This window comes from Lepidochelys olivacea (assembly GCF_965140295.1).
Source record: "Lepidochelys olivacea isolate rLepOli2 genome assembly, chromosome: 6".
NCBI lineage: Eukaryota > Metazoa > Chordata > Testudines > Cheloniidae > Lepidochelys > Lepidochelys olivacea.
This window is the reverse complement of record NC_140416.1, coordinates 96,910,071-96,937,990: the sequence shown is the minus strand read 5'-3', so window position 1 is coordinate 96,937,990 and position 27,920 is coordinate 96,910,071. Positions and strand designations below refer to the sequence as shown.

General features: G+C 42.1%; 1 protein-coding gene across 5 annotated transcripts in view; it reads left to right on the top strand.

Annotated features, from left to right (window-relative positions):
• EFCAB11 (EF-hand calcium binding domain 11) overlaps positions 1–27,920 on the top strand; it is a 117,726-nt gene that overhangs the window by 23,420 nt on the left and 66,386 nt on the right. Inside the window, exon 6 of one of the 5 annotated variants that reach the window (XM_084631330.1) lies at positions 24,921–24,975. The exons of 2 other annotated variants lie outside the window; for them this stretch is intronic. In XM_084631330.1, coding sequence (XP_084487456.1) covers positions 24,921–24,975 — 55 coding nt within the window. Of the gene's footprint in view, positions 1–28; positions 2,779–24,920; positions 24,976–27,920 lie in introns of those variants that run through there. 2 more of the 5 variants (XM_084631327.1, XM_084631331.1) reach the window with 2 other exon arrangements.

Genomic DNA, 27,920 nt, shown 5'->3' with positions numbered 1-27,920 from the left:
AGATTTATCTAACTACTTCTACTTTCAGATTTGTACAGCATGGGTGAAGACGCTAGCAGGTGCCAACATCCCCTTGTCAAAGACTGACCACCCACTTGTGAGGGAATTTCTTGACAGGAGGGTCCGGAATGGTGGTGTGATTTCTGCTAGGACACAACTGACTGACACATTCTTACCTGAAGTGTACCTCAAAGAAAAGGAAAACTTAAAACTGAAGCGTAAAGACAAGAAAATCGCTGTTAGCTTTGTTGAATGTTGTGATGAGGCAAGATCAGTTCTGAATGTACTCTTTGCACCATTACAACCTGATTTCAGTAGGCAAGTTAACTCTTTTTTTGGTGGATACAGTGTTTTTAGATGCTGTTAATCACTCAACTGTTTCACAGGCTGTAGTCAAAGCAGTAAATGAGTACCAGATTGATTATGAAAATGTAGTAATTGATACTGACAATGCTAATTACATGAAAAAGGCATTTGATTCTGTGTTTTCTACACAGTTTCCAAATTCTGTGCATATAACCTGTTTGGCACATATTGTTAATTTAATTGATGAATCATTTAGAAAGCCTTTTCAGATGGTTGATACATTTGTAAGGGGCTTCAAAAACATGTTCTATAACTCTGTAGTAGGAAAGTGAGGTACCTCCATTTCATGAACCGGAAACTACAAGAGGAGTCTCCAGATGTCAAAGCATCCATGCCTCCTAGGAGGGCCGTCCCCAGACGTACGCAGCAGGCACGGTTGCGTAGGGCACCAGAAAATTTGGGGCATCATTCCCTTCGCTGGTCGTGGCTGGAATCCTCTCTTCTCCGGCCCCTCCCTGGTGCTGGGCCGGCGGACTTCTCCCCAACCCTGCCCCCTCCCTTCTCAGCTGGCCAGCTAAGAGCTCCAGCCCGGGGGGACCAGAGCAGCACAGTCCACCGCTGTCCAGAGTGGAGTCCCTCCCTAGACCCTGTTTGCCTGCGCCGCTCGGTTTCTGGCAGGATCCGGGCCCGGGCCAGGACAGGAGGAGCAAAACTTCCACGTGAGGTTTGGGTGTGGGGGAGAGGAGGAGTGAAGGGTGGGTCTTAAAGTGACAGTGCGCTCACTGTCTCTCACACTTCCCTAACACACACACAGAGTCTGTCTCACACACACAGTCTGGCTGTCACACCCACATACACTTTGCCTCTCATGAGTCACAGTCCCCCAATACTGATTGTCTCACACACACACACACACACACACACACACACACAGAGTCTCACACTCCCCAGCACACTCTGTCATACAGTCCCCCAACACACACACACTGTGTCTCTGTCTCTCTCACATGCACTAGCTCTCTCTCTCACACACACATAGACACACACACTGTCACACGTGCACACACACACACGCGCTCGCGTAACATTATTGTTGTTCTTACTGCTTGGTACTTCCTGTCAAAATGCTTGTGGTGAGGGGCTGCAGCAGGTCCGTGGGCTCTGGCAAGATGCAGCCCCCATGTGACAGCGCGAAGCCTGCCTTGAGCCACTGACACAGCATCTGCTGCATACGAAGCACTGTGTGTGTCAGCAATGGGGGGGGGACTCCGGGGGTCCACATGCGGGGGTGGTGGCTGTGCCACCTCGACACACTGGGGTCAGCAGTGCCGGCTGGGGGCCGCCTTCAGTGGAGCATAGTTTAATAATACTGCGTAGGGCCCCATAAATCCTAAGGACGGCCCTGCCTCCTAGCTCAGGTGGAATACACTGGAACAGCTGGTTCCCTGCTGTCCAGTATCACTCTAAGAACTTTCAGTTCTACAAAGAATTCTTTAATGAATTGCAACAGCAGCTCCCCAGTTTCTGTGCAAACTGTTCAGAAAATGAAGAATGACCCAACTAATTATGCATTGTTGAACATACAGATCACTTTTCTAGCACAGAAATGTGAACAAATTTTCAGTTTAAATCTGACATTTGAGAGCAGGAAGCCTTGCACAATTAAAGCATCTGACCTTCTGGAAGAACTGCAGATATATTTCAGTTCACATCTAGAGCTCCCTTCAGAAAACACCTTAGAGTTCTTCAAATTTAGGGAGGCAGAAAACTTATCTCCTGTTAAAAGATTTGCCTGTCTAAATCTTTTTAAAGAGGCATTCCATGAAGCATCTAAAAAGCTTGACAAATATTTGTTATTTGGACAACCAGGTCTAAATTTTCTCAAAGCTTGTGGGTTATTCAATCCTCATCGTGTTTATATCCTGCCAGAACACTGTGAATGCTTTCAAGCAATACCTAGTTTTTCTGAGGTACCTGAACAGGAGCTAAAATTGTACAGGGAAAAGATAGTGCCTGAAGCTATTCAGTCAACCTATTTTTGTAGACCTCCAAGTGTTTTGGCTTTCAATGACTGAGAGAATTCCAAATATTGCCAAGCTGGCCTTGAATTGCATAAATACTGTTTCAAATTCTGCAGTTGCAGAGAGAAGTTTTTCACTGTACAATTTGATCTTTTCTAGCAGAAGGAAATCACTAAGTGAGGAAAAACTTGAAGGCTCTTTGTTCTCTGTACTGTAATTTAAATGAAAATACTGGATTGCACTGAAATGCAGGACAATGATTAGCAAAACTATAGGACTTTCATATGTGAAAATCTGAGCAATTTAAAATGACATCCTGCTTTTTGTTGTTGTTACTTTTTGGTGTTCTGTAATGTAATTTAAATGAAAATCCAGAATTATAACTGAAATGCAGGCTATTGGTTACCAAATGTTTGTAACTTAACTTTCACGTGTTTAGGGAATGCTGAATAGTTATTGTGACTTTTTTCTGTATTGTAATTTAAATAAATTACCAAAACAATTGAAACTGGTGTAATTATATTGCATTATTTTGACAAAATATGCAGAATGTTGAAATTTTTGGCACAGAATTTTGAAATTTTTGATGCAGAATTCCCCCAGGAATCTTGTGTATATGTGTGTGTGTGTGTGTATATATATAACATACCATTCAAGAAAAAGGGATTTGTCTGGTATTTTAAATGGACACTATAGGCACTGATTAAATATTACCAAACATGAAAAACTAATACATTGAATCCTACAATGTCTCTTCAGAAGTCTAAAAATACTCATTTTCACAATTTCATGACTTGTTTGAGAAACTGGAACTTGAGAGCTGTCTCTTGAAGTCTGTGGAACTAACATGCTAGTACATTCTACAAGAGACTACAGGTAAAATTTCCTAAAGTGCTATAATAACTTAGAAACAGGCTTTTGATTGCCTTTTGAACATTTTACCCACAGGCTACTAAGTCACTTTGGAAACTTAACCCCTAATCTATAGTGTTGTATTAATTTAGATGGACTATATGAGCCAAAGGTATTAACATAACCCAGTCACTGTCCAACATTAAACAGTGTTAAAACGAGGTCTGGGGTTTGGCATACAGAGACCTCAGCCTGTTTAGTACCATGGCAAACACACCATTTTAAAATTCTTTTAACTTCTTATTAAAGATACACAAAAGAAGGAAAAATGGTTAAAGCATTTGAAATATAAATTATTAAGTAAGGCTTTTATATTAACTTTTTTTCTCCTTTTCCCTTTAGCTGTGGAGAGACTTAGAAGGAACCCCCTCCACTCCTCCCCTTGTTTGATAGTCTTTTGGATGGTGTCAAAGGTGGTAATAACTGTCCTTTGGGGCAAAAGAGAAGTTAGTAGAAATGGATTGGAGCTGCTGCTGTTAAAGTCTGATACCGTTTTATCCGAAGCGGTGTTCGGGATTCGGCTGGAGCTGATAGATCTGTTAATGTCATCTGGGTACCTTTCTCTGGCCTGGTCTGGTAAAGACATATCTCAGGATTAGGATGATGAAGGCCTGGAGTCCCAGGAGATGTGGGGAGGACGGGTGGGAACCATGGTGATGAAGCTTGCTTCAGTAATCTCTGACTGTTTTTCAGCTCCATCTGTTCATTCAGTCTTTTCCTCCCAAAGTCTCTTTCTTTAAAGACCCCCAAAGGGAATGGTGTGTGGAATAGCCCATCCCCTTATTTATTTTGTGCACTAATTAGGCCTAATACACAACACACCAATTTTGGTTCATGAACTTCTGGCCATCATCTGTTTTTAACAAGCATAATTTCAACAGTCCTTTGATTATATCAATGTGGCCTTTTTATTTTAGGCTAATCCAGTTTCTCGGTCTGGTTTTCTGGCACCTATTCCCATCAACACTTGTTGTTACAGGTTATTGTGACATTTTATGATCTCCCACTCACTTTTTACAGTTAAATTTACAATTAGAGTAGATTTGAAGGCTTTATTATCACAACAGCACTCACAAAGAGAAAGTTATTTGATCCACAGTTCAAAAGTTTTGTGGGAATTCTTATATTACAGGAATGTTTCTCCCTCTATCCATTTCAGATGGATGAAGTTCGAGTGATTTATAAAAATGTTCTGGTGGCTTTTTTTTTATTTTTGGCTATCAGTTGCATAATTAGAGTCCCAAAGCTGCATTCCAGTATGCAGGAAGTATGAGTTTTGTCTGAACTAATGTGACATCATATATATGTTTTGTTCCTATAGAAATTCTTAATAGATTCTTATAATACTCACAATATTCATTGTATTGAGTCTTAAAATGAAATTGTACTGTATTTGTTCCAAAGACTCCATGTGGGTATTTGGTCCAAATTAACAGTTTTGGTTTTAAAGTTATTTAAACGTGATCTTGTAATGGTTGTGAGGTTAGTTTTTGAATTTTGTTGTTTGGGTTTTTTTTTTTCTGGAGTCACAGTATGGTGCATAGTGAGCCACCCAGCAGAGCAGCAGTCAAAGCATCTTCAGGGTCACTAAAAAGGGGGAGGAAGGACATTAAGTGTGGAATAATTTGTATGTTGAGTGACCTTCTTACCTTTGTGCATTAAAGATTTAACACATCACTGTAGGGCTAATCATTTAAAAAAGCTCTTTTCAGGGCATTTTTAAGGATATAGCGCATTGCAGGGGAGTGTATAATATTTGTGGCTGATCAAATAGAAGGTAGGCCAAGAAACATCCATTTATAGTAAGTCTTGTATTATACAAGAAGAAGAAAATGCAACAACCCACATTAGTAAAAAGAGGACATAAAAATATTGCTTTTCATGCCTACTAAAGCAGCAGTTATCAACAGGGGGTAAGCAAACCCTTTCAGAGGGCCTGCAGGGCCCCGTGGCTAAAACCTGATATAGCTATAGCTATATCTTGACTTTAGCAAAGCTTTTGATACCGTCTCCCACAGTATTCTTGCCAGCACGTTAAAGTATGGATTGGATGAATGGACTATAAGATGGATAGAAAGCTGGCTAGATTGTGTGGTTCAACGGGTAGTGATCAATGGCTCGATGTCTAGTTGGCAGCCGGTATCAAGTGGAGTGCCCCAGGGCTTGGTCTTGGGGCCGGTTTTGTTCAACATCTCTATCAATGATCTGGATGATGGGATTAATTACACCCTGAGCAAGTTCGCAGATGGACACTAAGCTGGGGGGAGAGGAAGATATGCTCGACGGTAGGGATAGAGTCCAGAGTGACCTAGACAAATTGGAGGATTGGGCCAAAAGAAATCTGATGAGGTTCAACAAGGACAAGTGCAGAGTCCTGCACTTAGGAAGGAAGAATTCCATGCACTGCTACAGACTAGGGACAGAGTGTCTAAGCAGCAGTTCTGCAGAAAAGGACCTGGGGATTAGAGTGGACGAGAAGCTGGATATGAATCAGTAGTGTCCCCTCAGTGCCAAGAAGGCCAACAGCATATTAGGCTGTATTAGTAGGAGCATTGCCAGCAGGTTGAGGGAAGTGATTATTCCCCTCTATTCGGCACTGGTGAGGCCACAGTTGGAGTATTGCGCCCAGTTTTGGTCCCCCCACTACAGAAGGAATGAGGACAAATTGGAGAGTCCAGCTGAGGGCAACAAAAATGATTAGGCGGCTGAAGCACATGACTTACGAGGAGAGGCTGAGGGAACTGGGGTTATTTAGTCTGCAGAAGAGAAGAGTGAAGGGGGATTTGATAGCAGATTTCAACTACCTGAAGGGGGGTTCCAAAGAGGATGGAGCTAGGCTGTTCTCAGTGGTGGCAGATGACAGAACAAGAAGCAATGGTCTCAAGTTGCAGTGGGGGATGTCTAGGTTGGATATTAGGAAACACTATTTCACTAGGAGGGTGGTGAAGCACTGGAATGGGTTACCTAGGGAGGTGGTGGAATCTCCATCCTTAGAGGTTTTTAAGGCCTGGCTTGACAAAGCCTTGGCTGGGACTATTTAGTTGGTGTTGGTCCTGCTTTGAGCAGGGGATTGGACTAGATGACCTCCTGAGGTCTCTTCCAACCCTAATATTCCATGATTCTAAAACCCAGAGCCCGAGTCCCACCATCTCCTGCGGAGCTGAAGCCGGGAGCTGCAGGGTCAGAACCGGGGGGTTGAAGCCCCCATTCCCAGCACCCCCCACGGGGCAGAAGCCCTAAGCCCATGGGAAGAGTTGAGGGGGCACAGGGGTGTTCTCTTCCCTCCCACCAAAGCTACAGTGCAAGAACAGGGCAGTCCCAGGGCAGCTTCACACACACACACGTTGGCCAGGTTGAAGGCGGAAAGCCAGACCCAGGCAGTGAGGGACAGCTGCTGCTCTCTGGCTGGTACAATGGAGCAGGCAGCCACAGCGTTCCCTCGTCTCCTGCTGCTACTGATGCAGAGGGTTGAATCTGTTCCTCAGCTCCCAGCTTCCTTTGCTCATGCAGCTAGTAAGCGCCGCCTGGGTGGGGGGACCTGGTCCAAGGCTCACAGAGCCCTTGGGGAACAGGGACCCCTGGGAAGCCCTCCCCACACACAGCCCCATCCAACTCCCTCCCTGTAGCCTGAGCTACCCCTGCCTGCACACAGCACCTAGCTACGCCTCTGCATGCACCCTGAGCAACCCCTCTGTCTGCACACAGCCCCTAGCTACGCTCTGGCCTGCACCCTGAGCTACGCCCCTGCCCGCACACCACCCTTAGCTACCCCTCTCCCTGCACCCTGAGCTGTTTTCAAACCTTTTGAGCTGAGCCCCCCCCCCCCTCCTTTGAGTTATAATTTTTGGTTTTGCCCCCCACATACAACCCAGATAGGCGTGTGGCCTGCTGAGGTGAGGTGTGGGGTGGAGATGGATTGGCACTCCCTCCCTGGACCCCACCGTGTGGAGCTGGCTTGAGCCCCACTAGACTCTGACCACCCAAAACAGAAGTCAAACTACACCTATGCCCAAACCCCCTCCCACACTGGGCCCTGGAGTTTTTATAGCATGTTGTGGGGGGCCTCAGAAAGAAAAAGGTTGAGAACCCCTGTAGTAAAGGTTTGAAAAATGTTCTGCTGTTACTTTATATTCTCCATTGCAGTCACTTTGGGAACAAAGTGACCCTCGTGGATGTGTCATTTTGCTGTATGAGAAGCAGCTAATGTTTGATTTGTCTGTGCTGTAATCGGTTAAAATCCTTCTCTTGTCATATAACAAATATAGTGACTTACGGTACGGTCTGTACTGGTCTGCTGACCAAAGCAAAGTAATGTTAGTCACGATTAAATAAAGCACACTTATTCATATAATTGGTATTCATATTGTTTTACTCTCTACTACTTGAAATATATTTAAACATGGCTTTGTTTTCTAAAATCATTTCTAAAAATGTTGGGCCCAATCCTGCTCCCAATTTTGCCGTTGATTTATTGGGAATCAGGATTTGATCTCGTATGACAGAACATAACAGAATGGAAAAGGGGACAATACAATTTTGTGATATAACATTTCTCTAGTGAAGCAAAAAGTATGCTGCACTGGTGTTTCTGCTGTGGTCTAGCATCCAGGTTTTAACAGGTAACAGCTGAAAAAACAGCTTGTAATATATCTTTCACATCACAAAAATATGTCATACCTCTCATACATGCAAAACATATTGATCAGTAGATACCATAATGCAGTATTGCCAAGTTGTGTGCCTTGTGATTCCATATTTACAAATGTGGTATGAGAGCTGGAAAGGAATATGATACAGACTATGCTACTTGTACTGCAGTTTCAAAGATTATTTCTCACATAATAGTGATCACTTAGGACAATGCATCCTTTGATGACCAAGAGCAGGAGCAAGCTTGAAGATAGGCTTGTTGGGACTAGAAAGAAAAGAGCTTACTGAGTACATTTTGGAACTATATAAAGTTGTCATCTAAATGACTTATAATTTTAAATTAACTTTCTTTCTTAATATTGTAAGCCCTGCAGGTTGGTAAAGATTCTGTCTCTATAGCATTTCATGTACTGCTACATCACTTTAATTTTAAGAAGCTAAGCATTGAAAGTTTGAGATTTTTCTTATAAAAATGAAGTAAAAAAATGTGAAAGCAGCTGAGTGCCAGAAGAGACTAGAAAAAAGAAAATAATTTTTTTAAAGAAAGAAAATTCAAGGTCATAGCTTTTAATGCCTGTTTAGCTTCTGCTGCTGCGGTATAGGGCATACTTTTGCTGCCGAAGGTCAAATCTTCCAAAGTATTATTTTTAGTAAAATTTAAAAGAAACATATCAATCACTGAAGCCAAGGCCAGGCAAATCTTAAGGAGAGAAGTACAAAGACAGTTGTTACACAACAGGGGAGAAATCCCGACCCCTGAAATACATGGTAGTTTTGTCATTGTCGTCAATAGATGTAGGATATCATCTAGATACTCCGATGAAGTGAGCTGTAGCTCACGAAAGTTTATGCTCTAATAAATTTGTTAGTCTCTACGGTGCCACAAGTACTCCTTTTCTTTTTAATGTATACATGCATTCATGCACACACACACAGACGTTTGTGACTTGAGATCCTAAAATAGTGAATTACATGCTAACCTCAAAAATGTTTTGAATGAATCACATTTCAAAACGTTCTTTTTCTCTCTGATCACATGCATTATTTGTCTGTCATTACTATATTGTAATTTACATTAAAACAAACTACCATAATTTCAATATTCAGAGCCAAATGTACAAATCCTTGTGCAACATATGAGCTACTTAAAAAGTGCAAATAAGCATATTAGTAAAACTCAACATTTGCATGCTGAGATCAGAAGAGTACAGGTTTTACACACGCAATTGCCTGACTCTGTGTGTGCAAAAATGCTAATATAAAGATGAACATACATTTTGTTTTACTCTCTCCCAGCAAAATGAGCTTTAAAATGAGTTGCCTAGATTTTCCATTTATGCATTTTTATTACTATTAAAATACAATTTACATTTTTAGTATGATATAGCAAGATAAGAAGGATTACAATGCATAGTGTACTTCTCTAACTCACCAAAAATGAACAGTTAATACCTGTGCTTCACTTTGATATTGGATATGAAGTGTATTTATAAACATAAAATAAACATGATAAGATATACTGAATGAATTTAAACTGGCAATAGATCTTCTCAACCATTTGGTGGTGCTAAATGCTCTGTTTAAGGTAAGAACAGAATAGATACAGTTGATTCAAAAGCATTCCTGGGTATAGTAAGTGTGCAGTTTTTTTTATTTTATTTCAAGGAAATAAGACCAATACGAGAATATTTGCATGTCATACAGATTAATGTAAAATTTCATTTAGAAATTGTCTGCTAAATATATTGTGGGTTTTTTCCCAAAATGTTAATATTCTGTGTAATTTGCTGCTAAGGTTCATGGAAGCTTCAGGTGAATCTTCAATTTATATTTGATCACATTTATTCACCATAGTACATACACAAATATTGTGGTAAAAATGAACTGTAGAGTTCAACTGTTTCTGTGAGCTTACCAGGTGGTATTAGACAAAATGCACATCTGGTGCTTAATCATGGTACATCTGATTGAAATGTCAGTGTTGTAGTAATACCTAGTGGTGAGTGGTTTAATGGTAGGGCACTTATTTATTTTGATAGTCGGTTGATTCATGAATTAAAACTTTTTTCATAATGATGTTATTCATTCTCTCTTTCAGAGTACATGTATGAATTGTCAGAAAAGTTTAAATAGGAAAATTTGAAATTATTAAGCTGAACACCTTATAATGAAAAGTGAACATGGTTTCCTCATTGTATGGTGGCATACCAGTTGTTGCCGGAAAGCACTGCAAGAAATGTTTGCATTTTCTGTTGTGAAACTTTGATTTATGTTTGGTTAACCTAGTTAGAAATATACAGCATTATTAATTACTGCTGTCAAGAAAATATCTGTCTTAGCTGTACCATTTGTGTATAAGAGGAAGATATTTTATTGTTGAATCCTCAAACTGTAATAATAATGTAATAGCAGAACAAAGCTGAAAAATGGTAATTCTTATGAAGATGAAAATGTGAAAGAGCCAATAAATGACATATGTCTGTTAAAAAAAAAAAGAGAGAATAATGGACATACAGTTTCTGAAGCTAGCAAGCACACATCAGAGCTCATAGATCAGAAGCACTGTATCCCATTCATGATCTGAATTTTATGCTGCTTTGCACTTAAATTAATAGGGTCACATGCCAGAGGTGTATTAATATTTTTGTGTGTTAGTTCTTTCCGCGCTAAAAATGACCTAATTGTTTCATATTTCTTTCTTATAATTATCCAGTAACAAGAAAATAACCCAGTTTTGAGAACCACCCCACAGCAGAAATCTTACGCTCTTTATGCAAGTTTGATTTATAGACATGTACTGCAGAGCAGAGTGAATATGTAACATTCATCTTCCTATGGCTAGTTGCCATGGAAATGTAGTACACAGTACAATATCATTCCAGCTCTGGTGATGCCTGCAGTAGTTTATTCCTTTGTTGTTCTCATTTCTTAAGCAACTGTCTTGCAGCCTTTCATATTATCACAATTAGTCACATACACAAGTTTGTATTGTTTTCTCTTCAAAATGATCTCTAATGGATAAAATACATTTTTGTGTGTACATGTGAATATATTCATTGTGAATGTATATTTTTGTTCAATTAATTGGTTAAAAGCTGGTCACATGCTCAAAAATAACATATTATTGCTCATGAGCTGATACATGTGTACAATATACCATGTTGGATATCATTGGCTCACATACAGAGATCCAGAGAAAGCTACTTTCATCCAAGAAAATATTTTCTTGCTCTGGCCCTCAAGCTTCCTTTGAAGTTTCCTATCAGGGACTGGAGTCACATCTCTACTACTTCTCCATAGACAAATTTCCTGCTCTGGGAGGGCAGGAATTAAATACAGCCCAATAGCTCCTCCTGCCTTCTCCCAGACTGCTTTTGCTAGATGAGGAAGAATCCAGAGACTGTCAGAACACCCAGTCTGTCCCTGCCCTTATCTGGTGAGAAGTAAGGGAAATTGAAAAAAACCCATCATTAATACAAAAAATACCAACTACGTGCAAGGGTGATAAATTAACAAAAATATTGCCCTGAGGTAAAAGAGCTCTAGAGATTATGATATTTGTTTAGGAACCAAAGGCTCCTTCTGATATATTCCCTTGAAATTAATCAGTGGGCCTGATCCTGCAGTCTTTACAGGAGTAAGGAATACAAACTAAGGATCATTAATTTTAATAATAACAGTGGCATATGGTTATGCATAACTAGGCCAGTTCATAAATAATAATAAAGGGAAGGGGAATGCTCCTTTTGGGAGAGTTATTTCATAAGGAATAGATCCCTTAATGGATTTTCGTTAAGAATTTTTCTTGGGTTTTTTTGTTTGGTCTGTATTTGTTATTTTTTTATGGTCAGGGCCATGAGCTTGAATGGATAACATCAGAGTGGCAATTAGTGTTGAAAATCAAATCAAAGCTTTGAAAGTGCCTTTGCAGGAGCAGGATGATGCTTCATTTGATGAAGGTCATGGATAGTCAAGTGAAACTACTTTCCTCAGTTATTTCTTTGGAAAAATTAAAAATGCACTTCAGTGGACAGAAAAACTGTCATAAGTAAATAATTAAACCTACTCCAATTTAAGATGCAGTCTTGAAAATATAGGTTTTAAACAGATATTGTCTAGTACCTAAATCTTTTCCCTTTCTGTGTTCCAGTCCTGCAAACGCTCACTCACAGTCTTAAGTTAAAGCGGGTGGGATAGATCCATTGAAGTGAGAAGGGGTACTTGCATGCTTAAAATTAAGTATATGCAGGATTGGGATCCAGGAATGCAATTCTTGTGTAAATGTGTGTATATAGTCTTGCATATATGCATCAACTCCATCTGAATAATTAGGTATATTTCTTCCTATGTAGGAATAGGCCATTACAAAAAATGGACCTTTAAACTTTTGAAAACTACACACCTGCACCAAAAACATTACTTAAATGAAATGCTTAGATATTTTCTACTTCTGTGTCCTTCTCTTATTTTAAAGACAGTTTACTTCACATAGGGTAAGCCTATAGAATAGCCTTTACAATGTATAAATATAGCATTCATAAAATATGCCAAATTGACAGCTTTGGAGATTGAATTATTATTTATAAACAACTAGTGTGGGTTTCTTCTGTTTTCGCTGACAGTGTCTCAATTCTAAAAGGGATCATCTCTAAGAGTGAAAGGGTTGTTTGAGACTTATGACAATTCAGTCCATGGTCTCTTTTTCTGGGACTACCAACGAGGATATTCATTATTTTCTGTTGCATTAGCTGTTGGTATAGTACAGCTTCTGTCTACTGGGAATTAGACTCCGGACCACCAAACTCATCTTACGTAGACTACTAAATGGTTATTGGACAGCAACAACTGTTGGTCACGGTCATCCAGTACTAGGTTGAACCACTGACTTGGAGGGGAAAGCTTCAAATACCCCATTAGCTCTCTCAGAATATTCCCCTTTTTATTTAAATTAGAGTTAGTTCCAGTTTTAGGGTAAAAGATCACCAGTATCCTCTAAAATGTACCTTTTATTGAAAGTGTAATCTGTCCTAGATATTTTGCTAGCCCAGGAGAGTCTAGTATAGACTTAAGAAAGGCAAATATGGAGGGAATTTTTCACTTACTCCTAATGATTAATCTAAAGAGTTGCTGTTTATTTATATTATAGTAGCACCTAGAAGCCTGAATCAAGATCCAGGCCCCCATTGTGCTAGATACTGTACAGACAGACAGTCCTTGCCTTGGAGAGTTTATGATCTAAGCAGACAAGACATGCAAAGGGTGGAGAGACAGCATTATAATCCACTTTTAAAGGTGTGGGACAGAGGCACAGAGAAATTAAATTACTTGCTGATTGTCACAAAAGTAATCTGTGGCAGAGTCCAGAATTAAACCACCTCTCCTGAATCCCAAAACAACAACCTTTCTTGTTCTGTTTGGAATTAGAAATCAACTTTCTACAAGTGTATTATTTTCTAATGTGTTTACATTGTGTTCTGACACTTGCTGTCTCTTACAAGTGAATCTCTGTTGCATATCGCCTTCCTCTGTAGCATGGGGCACGGGTCATTTGCTGGAGGATTCTCTGCTCCTTGAAGTCTTTAAACCACGGTTTGAGGACTTCAATAGCTCAGACATAGGTGAGGGTTTTTTTGCAGGAGTGGTGGGTGAAATTCTGTGGCCTGCGTTGTGCAGGAGGTCAGACTAGATGATCATAATGGTACCTTCTGACCTAAATATCTATGAATCTATATTGAGAAAGCTAATATCTGTCTTAGAGAGTACAATATGATTGGTAAGAGGTTACCATAATGCTTCATGCTAACAAAACTTAATTGAATTAATGCCTAGTTTAAAAAAATTGGTGAAAGGGCTTGTACTTTGTTTTTGACATGACATATTAAGTCATTACACGGTGTAATAAACATGCTTAAACTAATTGTCAGTATGTACGAGCACAGTACATACTAGATCATTACAGTTCACACAATCATGCCTTCATTTGGTCCTAGGTATTTTATTTTAATTAAGAGTAAAATATTGGTAAAAGTACATAAACTGTACATGTGTTCTGGTAATCTTTATATTCAGAAAATTGTCAAGGTTTTTAAAAGTATGCATGTTGCTGTCTTACTGGTATTTTTGTGATTTGTTTTTATAACATTTTTCAGAGTTTTAATCAGAATATTTCCCTCAGGAGAGAAAAAAAGGCAACGCCACCCATCTCTCAGCCCCAGATCTAGAAAATGTGGCTTCTGAAGCCGTCAGAGGAAGCCAATTAAAATGTTCTTCCTAGAGCCTTTGATAAGTTGTACTGACTACCTTCAAAAGGTTTGACAAATGGAGGATTTTGCCCTTGATTCAGCCCTGAGATGACCAGATTGATTTAAAATAAACAAACAAAAAACCTTCAGACCCTTAAATTTTTTTTCGTATCTGGGAGACAGAAAACTGGATTCCATTCTGAAGTAATAGCATGAGATGACTTAGGGAGGTTTCAGTACAGCCCAAAATTCTTTCTGTTAATCCCAAAAGTTTAAAATCTAAGACTTGACCAAATAATAAAGCATATGATAGATTCTAAAATCCCTCTTCCTTCTGACAAAGGAGAGAGACTAGCAGACTTGCTTGGATGGTAGAAGCGCTTGGGAAGCTGACCAGCTAAAGGGTCTTAGTTGAAAGAGAGAATGTGGCACATCCTTCAACTAGAGGGGAAGGATCGGATGTGAGCTCTGTATCTATATCTCTTTAGCAACTGGTACCAGGACTCACAGTCATGATTCATTCAGACAATGCCCAGGTCTTTGGATACTCAAACTGGAAGAGCAGAAGTCTGTGTGCCAAAGCAAAGATTCTTGTGTATTGACCAGAATTTAATTACTGTTGTCTCTGCCCATTGGAGATTTACAGTCTAAGATATTTCTCTCCCATATAAGTAGTTTTTCTGGTGTTGGTCCTTAGAAATCAAGTTGATTAGCTGACAAGGATATGGCAGGATTCACTCAAGTGAGTGAGAACTATGAGTTAATGTGCTGCAAGTGAAGACCTGTAAACCTTGAATTTTTTATTTGAGTCAACTAAAAAGTCCACAGGTTTCTGGTAACTGTCTCTTGCTATAGATTTCTTTCTGAACCCACTGCATTTAAAAATGTGGGAGATATATGGTTCTCATGCATAACTTCAATGTGGCTTCAGTGGACTTGCTACTAAGACCTTCTGCTAACCCTATAGCTGAGGATTCCACTTTCTCTTGATCGAAGGCCCAGCAAACTGCAGTCATTTAAAAAACCTTTTTTTCTGGCAATTTACAGGCACTCCATGTGAGACATGGGTCTTTCATTAGCACCTTCCTTGAGAGCAGACACAGTCCCCTCCCAAAGCATATTTTTGGAGGGGGCTCCCTTTTTGAGTTTGTGTCTTACGAAAACTACCTCTCCACAAGAAGGCCTTGATTGTCTCCATTCTAGATTTCTTTCCGTCAGGCCTACATCAGGATCTAGCATCTCCTATCTTTCAAGTCCAGATCTGTGTACTAGTGGCAGTAAGGTGGAAGGTGAATTGATTCATAGTGGGTTCTTATTTAAGTTGTAAAAAAAATTTGTCAAGGCAGTCTGTCACCCAGCCAGTGATTCCTTTTTGGAATCTTGAAATTTTCTGTTTTACCCTCCTTCATCCCATCCTTTGAATTTATGACTGTCATTTTTTTCCTTTCTCCTCTATCTTCCTCAGTCTGTGATAAGGAAGAAGCTTTCTTGAATGGATAAATTGTCTGTAGCTTGTCCCTTATATGGTTTCTTGCTCCTTTCTTTGAAGCATCTGATACTTAGGGTTGCCAACTTTCTAATCGCACAAAACTGAACACCCTGCCCCACCCCTTCTCTGAGGCCGCACCCCCATTTGCTCCATTCCTCTTCTCTGCATCACTCACTCTCTCCAACCTTCACTCACTTTCACCGGGCTGAGGGAAGGGTTTGGAGTGCAGGATAGGGGAAAAGACTCTGGCTGAAAGTGCGGGCTCTGGGGTGGGGCTGGGGATGAGAGGTTTGGGATGCACAAGGGGGCTCTGGGCAGGGGCTGAGGGGTTCAGAGTGCAGGAGAGGATGCAGGCTCTGGCTGGGGGTGTGGACTCTGGGGTAGAGCGGGGATGAGGGGTTTGGGGTGCAGGAGGGGGCTGAGACAGGGGTTTAGAGTGTTGAGGGGGGTACGGGCTTCAGGAGGGAGTTTGGGTGGGGGGGGACTCTGAGCTGGGGCAGGGGGTTGGGGTGTGGGAGGGGGTTCAGAGTACAGGGTGCTGACGGTACTTACTATGGCTCCCAAGAAGTGGCCGCCAGGTCCTTGCAGCCCCTAAACACATGGGTAGCCAAGGATTCTCCGTGCACTGCCCTCGCACCCACGGGCACCACCCCCGCAGCTCCCATTGGTCGTGGTTCCTGGCCAATGGGAGCTGCGGAGCCAGCCCTCAGGGCAGGGGCAGTGCGCGGAGCCTCCCTGGTGGTTGCCCATCGTCTAGGAGCTGCAGGGACCTGGCGGCCGCTTCCGGAAGCCACGTGGAGCCAGGGTAGGTAGGGAGCCTGCCTTAGTCCCTGACCCCCGCTGCGCCGCTGACCAGACTTTTAACGGCCCGGTCAGCAGTGCCAACCGGAACTGCCAGGATCCCTTTTCAGTTGGGTGTTCCGGTCGAAAACCTGATGCCTGGTAACCCTACTGATAGAGGGCACTGTGAGAGACAGGGTACCAGACAACATGGATTATTGGTGTGATCTGGTGTGGCGCAGCCCATATTCCTTAACAGTAACAGCCTGTCTAGTTTACTTAGTTCTCTGTTAGGGCTTTATATTTGTGAAAAATTCCTTATTACAGTTCCTGGATTTATTCTCAAATGTGGTTTATCGTTCCTTCTTAAATAGGAAATGTCCCTGTCCAGTTTCTGTTCTGAACCTAAGAATTGTATAATCTCGCTTCAGTCCAATCTTTACCTTCTCTGTGCATCAAACGGAGACTCTTTTAGATAAATTCAGTTTTTTTCCTCTTCTTTTATTTATCAGTCTGACAGGATCCCCAAAAGATGTAGATGTATAGGTTTGTCATTGCCTGACACTTTGTGTATCAAACTGACTTAGGCAGATGGACATCCAGCTTGTTTTACTTTGAAAGTCCATTCTGCCAGCTCTCTGGCTGCTTATTAGGCAGAATTAGGAGGGGTGGAGCTTCTGCTTGAAATTCTGTAAGTCCTCTCCATTTGTTCTTTATGTGCATTTGCAAGGTTCTATAGAGATGATGTCACTGTCAACATATGCTTCCTTTGACAAAGGGGTGATGGCTGTTGTTTCACTGTGGAGTTTTTTGCTTGTCTGTTAATATTAAGGGCCAGTGGGCACTGGTGCTTAGAGCACATTTCTCCAGATGTCCAGGTTGCTGAATGGCTCAGAAGCCTATCTGTACATTTCTGTGAACAAACATTCTGGAATCCACAAAGACCTGTTAGTGATGTAGTATTGTGTAGGTTCCCACCCCCCCCCACCCCCCCAAAAAAATTATGTCTGTGTTATCAAAGTCAAATGTTCACAAATTTTAGTTAAGCTATTTTGAGTCTTTTAAGAGCTAGGGAAGAATTAATCTGGAAACTGCTTCCTAAACCAGCAAAACGGGGAGCCCTGATGGGTTGGCAGATGTCAAAATCAGTGTCTTATGTGTCTGCCTGTTGAAAGGATGTTGTCAGGACTCTGGAGATGGGTGGCATCTCAAAGTGCATTGGCCCAACTAAAAGGTGAAGGTGCATATTTGGGGTCCATACAGATGCAGATAAAGATTGCATTTCATCTCACCTAAATCGGAATAGGCAAAGCCGACCCTGGAGGTCACCAGCTCCTTCAGGGAATTTCACTGGTCCACATTGTTGAATAGATAACTTGTAGGAACTTTATTTACAAGTAGGGGAAAAATCTGTCAAGTCCTTGCTTGGCTTTCTTAGAAGTCTTATTTTCCAAGATGTACAATCTCCTTTCAGTCACTTTGCTGTAGATGTGTGACCAAACTGAATGCCATACTCCAGTTGCAGTCTCACCAATGCTAAATTGTGGGAAATAACTAACTCTCCTAAATTTACTGTTTACAAAGGCAAATATATTAATCCCTTTATTAAAGTCTTGTATTATAGACTCATTTTCAGTTTTTAATGTGGTGTATTCCTAGTACGTATGCAGTAAACCTCCTGTCATACTATGTTCCCATTTTGTGTTTGTTTCTTCATTATGAACTTCTGGTATTTGTAACCAATTTTTGGAATCATGGAATTTCAGACTCACTTTCTCTAGAAAATGGAATATGACTCAACAACTCTTGTTGTCATGACTGATGGCTTTTGGTTCCTCCTGCTTTTTATAATCAACATTATCTGTTGATTCAGCTAATAAATATTGAGCTGTTTTTCTTACACTTCTAAATTGCAAACTCGCAGCAAATTCTTTCCTTCCTTGTCATGGTATTTACATGCCAGCTATTCTTACAAGGAGAATATACTCACTTACAAGGTGAATATACTGTATGTTATACCAAAGTGCAATGTTATTTCTCTACATAAATGAGCAAATACAAATATATATGCAGCATTCATTCTGCTTATATGTAAATACATATTAGGCTGTGACTGGCATTTTTCACCATGAATGTTATTTAATAAAAGCAGCTAACGAATTCATGCTGAAAAGTCATAACTTTGTAATTTTTAACAATTTAAATGTAATCTAAATTGGTTTTGATGTCATGTGTTAAAGAATATCAGCTGTCTGCACTTTTTATTGCTAGATTCTAAATGTTGGAAGGTTAATAAATCCTTCAAACTACCTTTTTAATACTGACAAACTGAACCTCATAATAAACACTTAAAATGGACTCTATCTGAAGTCAGTCTAGTGAAGAAGGTCAATGAAGGGTCACTGACGCATTTAATTAACAAGCATATAAATTAGCTAATTTGTTCTCCAGCTCTCACCTATTTTCTGTTGTTGTTTCCAAGTTGATTTCAGTGAATGTGCATTAGATTTATTGCTTGTATGTGAATGTATAGCACAACAATTCTGTTTTGCAGCCTGTTCCCTTCATTTCTTATTCTCATAACTTTCTAAAACATGGGCCTGTGTGGCTGGAAATTTTCCAGTTTTCTCTTCTTGTGGTGAATTTTTCTTGTGCAAGTGCTGACAGACACACATCCTTCTGTAGTGCAAGAAGACAACAACCATCTTACTTATGTGCAAACATAAAAGCCATTTTAAGACCTGCTAAGGAGTGCTGGGGATTGTAACTATTAAGTGCAGGTAGGTAGTGGTTCTGAGACTCAAAGATCAGAAATTAGTCTTTCTGATCATTGATTCAGCACCAGACTTAAAAAAGTTTACTTGTCATGAAAAAAATTGTACTAGTCTATCAAATGAGTCTCTGTACTGAAAAGTTATGTAAGTTTGGAGTTTTTAAGGTTGGGTGTAATATAATTTCTCTCTTCCATTTTTTTTTTTTAATACTAGTAGTCTAAATCCTGAATAGGTTTCAGAGTAGCAGCCATGTTAGTCTGTTTCCGCAAAAAGAACAGGAGTACTTGTGGCACCTTAGAGACGAACAAGTTTATTAGAGCATAAGCTTTTGTGGGCTACAGCCCACTTCATTGGATGCAGATGAAAGCAGAGTCAGGATGAGCTCTACCCTGACATCTGGTAGCGAGTCATGGTGGGTAGTGGAAAAGAACTTCAGAGGCTGATCTCATTTGCATAGGCACACCCATCCCGCCTAGATGGTCACTTTGGCTGCTGTAGGAGCCCCAGTTTCCCTGTTATTGGGGCAGGAATAAACTGTTATTATCCTGATTATGTGACTCAAGGACAGTGGAACTGTACCTGGCCTTTTGTTATGATGGAGGGACTCACCATCAACTAAGCAGAACTCTCTAGGCAAGGGTCATGGGTTCCAAAACCCAGTGAATGGAGAGAGGTTGGGGACAGGTATTAATACTTGGTGGCATGGACCCCCTGGTGAGGGCCTTACATGCTAATTGCACTTCCTCCTCTCTCTACTGTGGAATATCAGAGCTAATTTTGATTCCATTAGGAGTCTACTTACAGGCTGTTGAGCTGAATTCACTTTGGGCTAATGGTGCACGAGCACTGAGGCTCCCCTATTACAAGCTGAAATCACAAAAGAGCTAAACTTACTAAGAGCTGAAATTACTGAGTGTTGTGTTAAGTAGTGGGGGAGCCTGAAGATATATGGTGGAGCAGTTTGTCCAATGCCTGGAGCAGTTCATGGGGGCGGCTGGCAGAGCGGAGCCCCAAGGAGAGGTGGGGCAATCAGCTTTGGACCACATAAGGTGCCCCTTAACCCTCCCCATCTCCACCCAGGTTGGGACGTAAAGCTCTGCGGATAAACTTTCAAATTCTGGGGCTGCCCAGGGACAGAGACTTTTGGGTTGTTGAACTTTTGGGACTTTGGGTGATTTTGGGTTGCTGGACTCAAGAACCAAAGGGAAAGGACATGCCCCAATTTTGCTTGGGATGGGTTTTTTGCTCATGGGTTGTGTTGGTGGTGTTTCCCCAACATAATGCCACATTGTTTCTCTCTGTTATTAAAGGGCTTTTTGCTACATTCAGACTCTGTGTTTGCGAGAGGGGAAGTATTGCCTCTTGGAGGCGCCCAGTGGGGGTGGTATATATTTGTCCCAGGTCACTGAGTGTGGGCTCGAGCCAGTTTTGCATTGTGTTATTGGAATGGAACCCCTAGATACTGAACCCGGCCCTTATTGCTGCCAACTCTGACGTGCAGAAGGGTTACACATAGAATGGAACATATATATATATACAGATAAGTTGGAAGTTACCATACAAACTGTGAGAGGCTAATTAGTTAAGATGAGCTATTATCAGCAGGAGAAAAAAAACTTTTGTAGTGATAATCAAGATAGCCCATTTAGACAGTTGACAAGAAGGTGTGAGGATACTTAACTTAAGGAAATAGATTCAGTACGTGTAATGACCCAGCCACTCCCAGTCTCTATTCAAACCCAAGTTAATGGTATCTAGTTTGCATATTAATTCAAGCTCAGCAGTTTCTCATTGGAGTCTTTCTCATTTTGAAGCTTTTCTGTTGCAAAATTGCCACCCTTAAATCTTTTCCTGAGTGGCCAGAGAGGTTGAAATGTTCTCCTATCGGTTTTTGAATGTTACGATTCCTGATGTCAGATTTGTGTCCATTTATTCTTTTGCGTAGAGACTGTCCAGTTTGGCCAATGTACATGGCAGAGGGGCATTGCTGGCACATGATGGCATCTATCTCATTGGTAGATGTGCAGGTGAACGAGCCCCTGATGGCGTGGCTAATGTGATTAGGTTCTATGATGGTGTCACTTGAATAAATATGTGGACAGAGTTGGCATCGGGCTTTGTTGCAAGGATAGCTTCCTGGGTTAGTGCTTTTGTTGTGTGGTGTGTGGTTGCTGGAGAGTATTTGCCTCAGGTTGGGGGGTTGTCTGTAAGTGAGGTCTGGTCTGTCTCCCAAGATCTGTGAAAGTGAGGGATCATTTTTCAGGATAGGTTGTAAATCTTTGATGATGCGCTAGAGAGGTTTTAGTTGGGGGCTGAAGGTGACAGCTAGTGGCATTCTGTTATTTTCTTTGTTGGGCCTGTCCTGTAGTAGGTGACTTCTGGGTACTCTTCTGGCTCTGTCAATCTGTTTTTTCACTTCAGCAGGTGGGTATTGTAGTTTTAAGAATGCTTGATGGAGATCTTGTCGATGTTTGTCTCTGTCTGAGGGACTGGAGCAAATACAGTTGTATCTTAGAGCTTGACTATACACAATGGATCGTGCGGTGTGTCCTGGATGGAAGCTGGAGGCATGTAGATAAGTATAGAGGTCAGTAGGTTTCCGGTATAGGGTGGTGTTTATGTGACCACCGCTTATTAGCACAGTAGTGTCCAGGAAATGGACCGCTTGTGTGGATTGGTCTAGGCTGAGGTTGATGGTGAGATGGAAATTGTTGAAATCATGGTGGAATTCCTCAAGGGCTTCTTTTCCATGGGTCCAGATGATGAAGATGTCATCAACGTAGCACAAGTAGAGTAGGAGTGTTAGGGTCGAGAACTAAGAAAGTATTGTTCTAAGTCAGCCATAAAAATGTTAGCATACTGTGGGGCCATGCAGGTACCCATAGCAGTGCCACTGACTTCAAGTTATATATTGTCCCCAAATGTGAAATAGTTGTGGGTGAGGACAGTCACAAAGTTCAGCCACCAGGTTTGCCGTGACATTATTGGGGATACTGTTCCTGATAGCTTGTAGTCCATCTTTATGTGGAATGTTGGTGTAGAGGGCTTCTACATCCTTAGTGTCCAGAAGGGTGTTTTCTGGAAGATCACTGAGAGACTGTAGTTTCCTCAGGAAGTCAGTGGTGTCTTGAAGATAGCTGGGAGTGCTGGTAGCGTAAGGCCTGAGGAGAGACAATCCTGAGGAGAGAGACAGCCAGACAATCCTGCTGTCAGGGTGCCAATGCCTGAGATGATGGGGTGTCCAGGATTCCCAGGTTTATGGATCTTGGGAAGCAGATAGAATACCCCTGGTCGGGGTTCTAGGCATGTGTCTGCACAGATCTGTTCCTGTGCTTTTTCAGGGAGTTTCTTGAGCAGATGATGTAGTTTCTTTTGGTAATCCTCAGTGGGATCAGAGGATAATGGCCTGTAGAATGTGGAGTTAGAGAGCTGCCTAGCAGCCTCCTGTTCATATTTCAATTTATTCATGATGACAACAGCACCTCCTTTGTCAGCCTTTTTTGATTATGATGTCAGAGTTGTTCCTGAGGCTGTTGATGGCGTTGTGTTCAGCATGGCTGAGGTTATGGGGCAAGTGATGCTGCTTTTCCACAATTTCAGCCCGTGCACGTAGTTTCACAAAGCTTTGAGAAAAGTTTAGCTCTGTCCCTCAGCTATGATATTCCCTGACAACACACAGGGACCTGTCCATGATCCAAAAATAATATTGCGAACCTGATGACTACACAGTTTCAATCAGTGCTGTGGGTGTGGAAGGTGTCCAAGATCCTTTCAACAGTGTAAATTGAAACCATGTAATAACCAGGTCTTCTGACTTAGATTAATTTGTAGCATAGTCATGCCTTTGGTTATACATTATGCACGTACTTCTTATTTAGTACCTACATAATTTCCTTTGATTATTTTAGAATCTGCCTAGCTCTGCAATTTAATTCTATACCATTTACATCTTCACTTCTTGACCTGAACTGTTGTGTACTACTTCATTGCTCTTTTAAATATCTACTGTGTTCCTCCCAAGATGGGGATGCATCTCATATATGTCCTTTACCTACTTCACAGGTATAGTTACATCAGCTTTTCTGCTCTGCATTAAGGGTTGCAACTATTGCAACTAGTTTTATTTGTTGTGTTATTTTTACTGACAAATGCACAGGACATTCTGTCAAGGACATCAAGTACCAGATGTCAATAGAAATTCTTACTTTGTTGGTGTATCCGCTTGATCAGTCTATTACATTTTTTTTTAAATTGCTACTATAAAGAGATGTTAGAAGAGAGAAAAAATCCATTAAGAAAAAGACATGTCAGAAAAGATCTGTGTAGTACTACAGGGAAATAACACATGATAAGATGTCCACTTGCTTGAAAGAGTGACTGTGGGTATTCCATTTGATTGGATACCTACCATTTCTGATGTCCAGAATCATACTCCATATGCATCACTTGTTGTGTGGGCCATTGGACATACTCATAGAATCATAGAAGATTAGGGTTGGAAGAGACTTCAGGAGGTCATCTAGTCCAACCCCCTGCTCAAAGCAGGACCAACCCCAAATAAATCATCCCAGCTAGTGATTTGTCAAGCTGACCCTTAAAAACTTCTAAGGATGGAGATTCCACTACCTCCCTAGGTAACCCATTCCAGTGCTTCACCACCCTCCTAGTGAAATAGTTTTTCCTAATATCCAACCTAGACCTCCACCACTGCAACTTGAGACCATTGCTTCTTGTTCTGCATCTACCATCATTGTGAACAGTGTAGCTCCATCCTCTTTGGAACCCCACTTCATGTAGTTGAAGGCTGCTATCAAATCCCCCCTCACTCTTCTCTTCTGCAGACTAAATAACCCCAGTTCCCTCAGTCTCTCCTCGTAAGTCATGTGCCCCAGCCCCCTAATTATTTTTGTTGCGCTCCACTAGACCCTGTCCAATTTGTCCACATCATTTCTGTAGAGGGGGGCCCAAAGTGGACACAATACTCCACATGTGGCCTCACCAGTGCCAAGTAGAGGGGAATAATCACTTCCCTCGATCTGCTGGCAACGCTCCTACTAATACAGCCCAATATGCCACTAGCCTTGGAAACAAGGGCACACTGTTGACTCATATCCAGTTTCTCATCCATTCTAATCCCCAGGTCCTTTTCTGCAGAACTGCCACTTAGTCAGTCGGTCCCCTGCCTGTAGCGGTGCATGGCATTCTTCCTTCCAGGACCCTGTACTTGTCCTTTGTTGAACCTCATCAGATTTCTTTTGGCCCAATCCTCCATTTTGTCTAGGTCACTCTGTACCCCATCCCTACCCACCAGCATATCTATCTCTTCCCCCAGTTTAGTGTCATCTGCGAACTTGCTGAGGGTGCAGTCCATCCCATCATCCAGATCATCAATGAAGATGCTGAACAAAACTGGCCCCAAGATCGATCCCTGGGGCACTCCGCTTGATACTGGCTGCCAACTAGACATTGAGCCATTGATCACTACCTGTTGAGCCCGATGATCTAGCCAGCTTTCTATCCACCTTATAGTCCATTCATCCAGTACATACTTCTTTAACTTGCTGGCAAGAATACTGTGGGAGGCCATATCAAAGGCTTTGCTAAATTCATGGTATATCATGTCCACCACTTTCCCCATATCCACAGAGCCAGTTATCTCATCATAGAAGGCAATCAGATTGGTCAGGCATGACTTGCCCTTGGTGAATCCACGTTGACTGTTCCTGATCACCTTCCTCTCTTCCAGGTGCTTCAAAATGGATTCCTTGAGGACCTGCTCCATGATTTTTCCAGGGACTGAGGTGAGGCTGACCGGTCTGTAGTTCCCCGGATTTTCCTTCTTCCGTTTTTTAAAGAATGGCACTATCTTTACCTTTTTCCAATCGTCCGTGATGTCCCCTGATTGCCATGAGTTTTCATGAGCTCTGCAATCACATCAGCCAACTTCCTCAGCACCCTCAGATGCATTAGATCCGGTCCCAAGGACTTGTGCGTGTCCAGTTTTTCTAAATAGTCCTTAACCCATTTTTTCACCACTGAGGGCTTCTCACATCCTCCCCATACTGTGCTACCCAGTGCAGCAGTCTGGGAGCTGACCTTGTCTGTGAAGACTGAGGCAAAAAATGCATTGAGTATTTCAGCTTTTTGCATATCATCTGTCGCTAGGTTGCCTCCCCCATTCAGTAAGGATCCCACACTTTCCCTGACCACCTTGTTGCTAATATACCTGAAGAAACCCTTCTTGTTACTCTTAATATCTCTTGCTAGCTGCAACTCCAAGTGTGATTTGGCCTTCCTGATTTCATTCCTGCATGCCTGAGTAATATTTTTATACTCCTCCCTGGTCATTTGTCCAAACTTCCACTTCTTGTAAGCTTCTTTTTTGTGTTTAAGATCAGCAAGGATTTCACTGTAAGCCAAGCTGGTCACCTGCCATATTTACTATTCTTTCTACACATTGGGATGGTCTGTTCCTGTAACCTCAATAAGGATTCTTTAAAATACAGCCAGCTCTCCTGGACTCCTTTCCCCCTCATGTTAGTCTCCCAGGGGATCCTGCCCATCAGTTCTCTGAGGGAGTCAAAGTCTGCTTTTCTGAAGTTCAGGGTCCGTATTCTGCTGCTCTCCTTTCTTTCTTTTGTCAGGATCCTGAACTCGACCATCTTATGGTCACATCTGCCCAGGTTGCCACCCACTTCTACTTCCCCTACCAGTTTTTCCCTCTTTGTGAGCAGCAGGTCAAGAGGAGCACGGCCCCTAGTTGGTTCCTCCAGCACTTGCACCAGGAAGTGGTCCCCAACACTCTCCAAAAATGTTCTGAATTGTCTGTGCACTGCTGTATTGCTCTCCCAGCTGATGTCAGGATAGTTGAAGTCCCCCATGAGAACCAGGGCCTGTGATTTGGAAAATTCTGTTAGTTGTCCGAAGAAAGCCTCATCTACCTCATCCTCCTGGTCTGGTGGTCTATAGCAGCCGCCCACCATGACATCAGCGTTGTTGCTCTCGCCTCTAAACTTATCCCAAAGACTCTCAACAGGCTTTTCTCCAGTTTCATACTGGAGCTCTGAGCAATCATACTGCTCTCTTACATACAGTGCAACACCTTCAGCTTTTCTCTCCCGCCTGTCCTTCCTGAACAGTTTATACTCATCCATGACAGTGCTCCAGTCATGTGAGTTACCCCTCCGCCCCCAAGTCTCTGTTATTCCAATCACATCATAGTTCCTTGACTGTGCCAGGCCTTCCAATTCTTCCTGTTTGTTTCCCAGGCTCCTTGCGTTCAAGTACAGGCACCTATGATAACTAGCTGATTGCCCTACTTTCTCATTATGAATCAGGAGGCCTCCCCTGTTGCACCCTCCTCCTTGTGTTTCCTCCCGATATCCCACTTCTCCACTAACCTCAGGGCTTAGGTCACCATCTCCTGGTGAACCTAGTTTAAAGCCTTCCTCACTAGGTTAGCAAGTCTGCCTACGAAGATGCTCTTCCCTCTCTTCATTAGGTGAATCCCATCTCTTCCCAGCAATCCTTCATCCTGGAACAAAGGTCAAAGAATCCAAAGCCGTCTCTCTGACACCATGTGCATAACCACGCATTTACCTCCACAATTCGATGGTCCCTTCCTGGGGCTTTTCCTTCAACAGGGAGGATGGACGAGAACACGACTTGCACCTCAAAATGCTTTATTCTTCTTCCCAAAGCCCCGTAGGCTGCAGTGACCCACTCAGGGTCATTCTTGGCAGTGTCATTGGTGCCCACGTGGAGAAGTAGGAAGGAGTAGTGGTCCAAGGGCTTAATCTGTCTCAGCAGACACTCCGTCACATCCTGAATTCCAGCTCCAGGCAAGCAGCACACCTCTCGAGTTTCCCAGTCTGGACAGCAGATGGATCACTCTGTTCCCCTTAGGAGGGAGTCCCCAACCACCACGACCCATCTCCTCCTCTTGGAACCCCCATCCCTAGGACAATGCTTCCCATGCCTTCCAGTCGATGCAGTCTCCTTCTGATCCCTTCCCTCAGATGACTCTTCCAAACCATTCTCCACTGTAATACCTGTGCAGAGAGCCTGAAAACGGTTTCTTACCTATATCTGCATTGGGGGTACATGGGTTCTCCTCTTTCTTATTCTAGGGGTCACATGCTGCCAATTTTCTTCCCCGTTCTGAACTGCCCTCTCTGAGTCTTCAGCATGCTGTGCCTGCAGTACCAAACGCCGACTTCTATCCAGAAAGTCTTCATTTTCTCTGATGCAACGCAGGGTTGATACTTGGGTCTCTAGTCCTTTAACCTTCTCTTTCAATGTGGAGACCAGCTTGCACTTCATACAGATGTAGTCGCTTCTATCATGTGGGAGAAAGACAAACATGGCACATCCTGTGCAGGTCACAACAGCTGATCACTCACTATCCATATTGTCTTCCTTCTAAGAGCCTCTTCAGATGTTGTATTTATTGCTCACAGAAGCCTGAAAGGCAAAAACTCTGTGAGAAGGCAAACTCCCTCAGTTTGCTTCTCCTCGGTTCACAGCTGGCTGCCTTTTTTATAAGACTGCTGGCTTGAAGCAGTTGCCCCAGCTCAAAGCCTTCCCTCCAGTCAACCACTTAAGGCCCACCTGGAACAAACAGCCACACAGTCAAACAGTCACACGTTTCAAACAAACACAGTCAAACAGTCCCTGCAACATATTCATACCATAGGATACAGACCACTTCCCTCATTTTCCAGAATATATATTGTTGGTTCAAAAT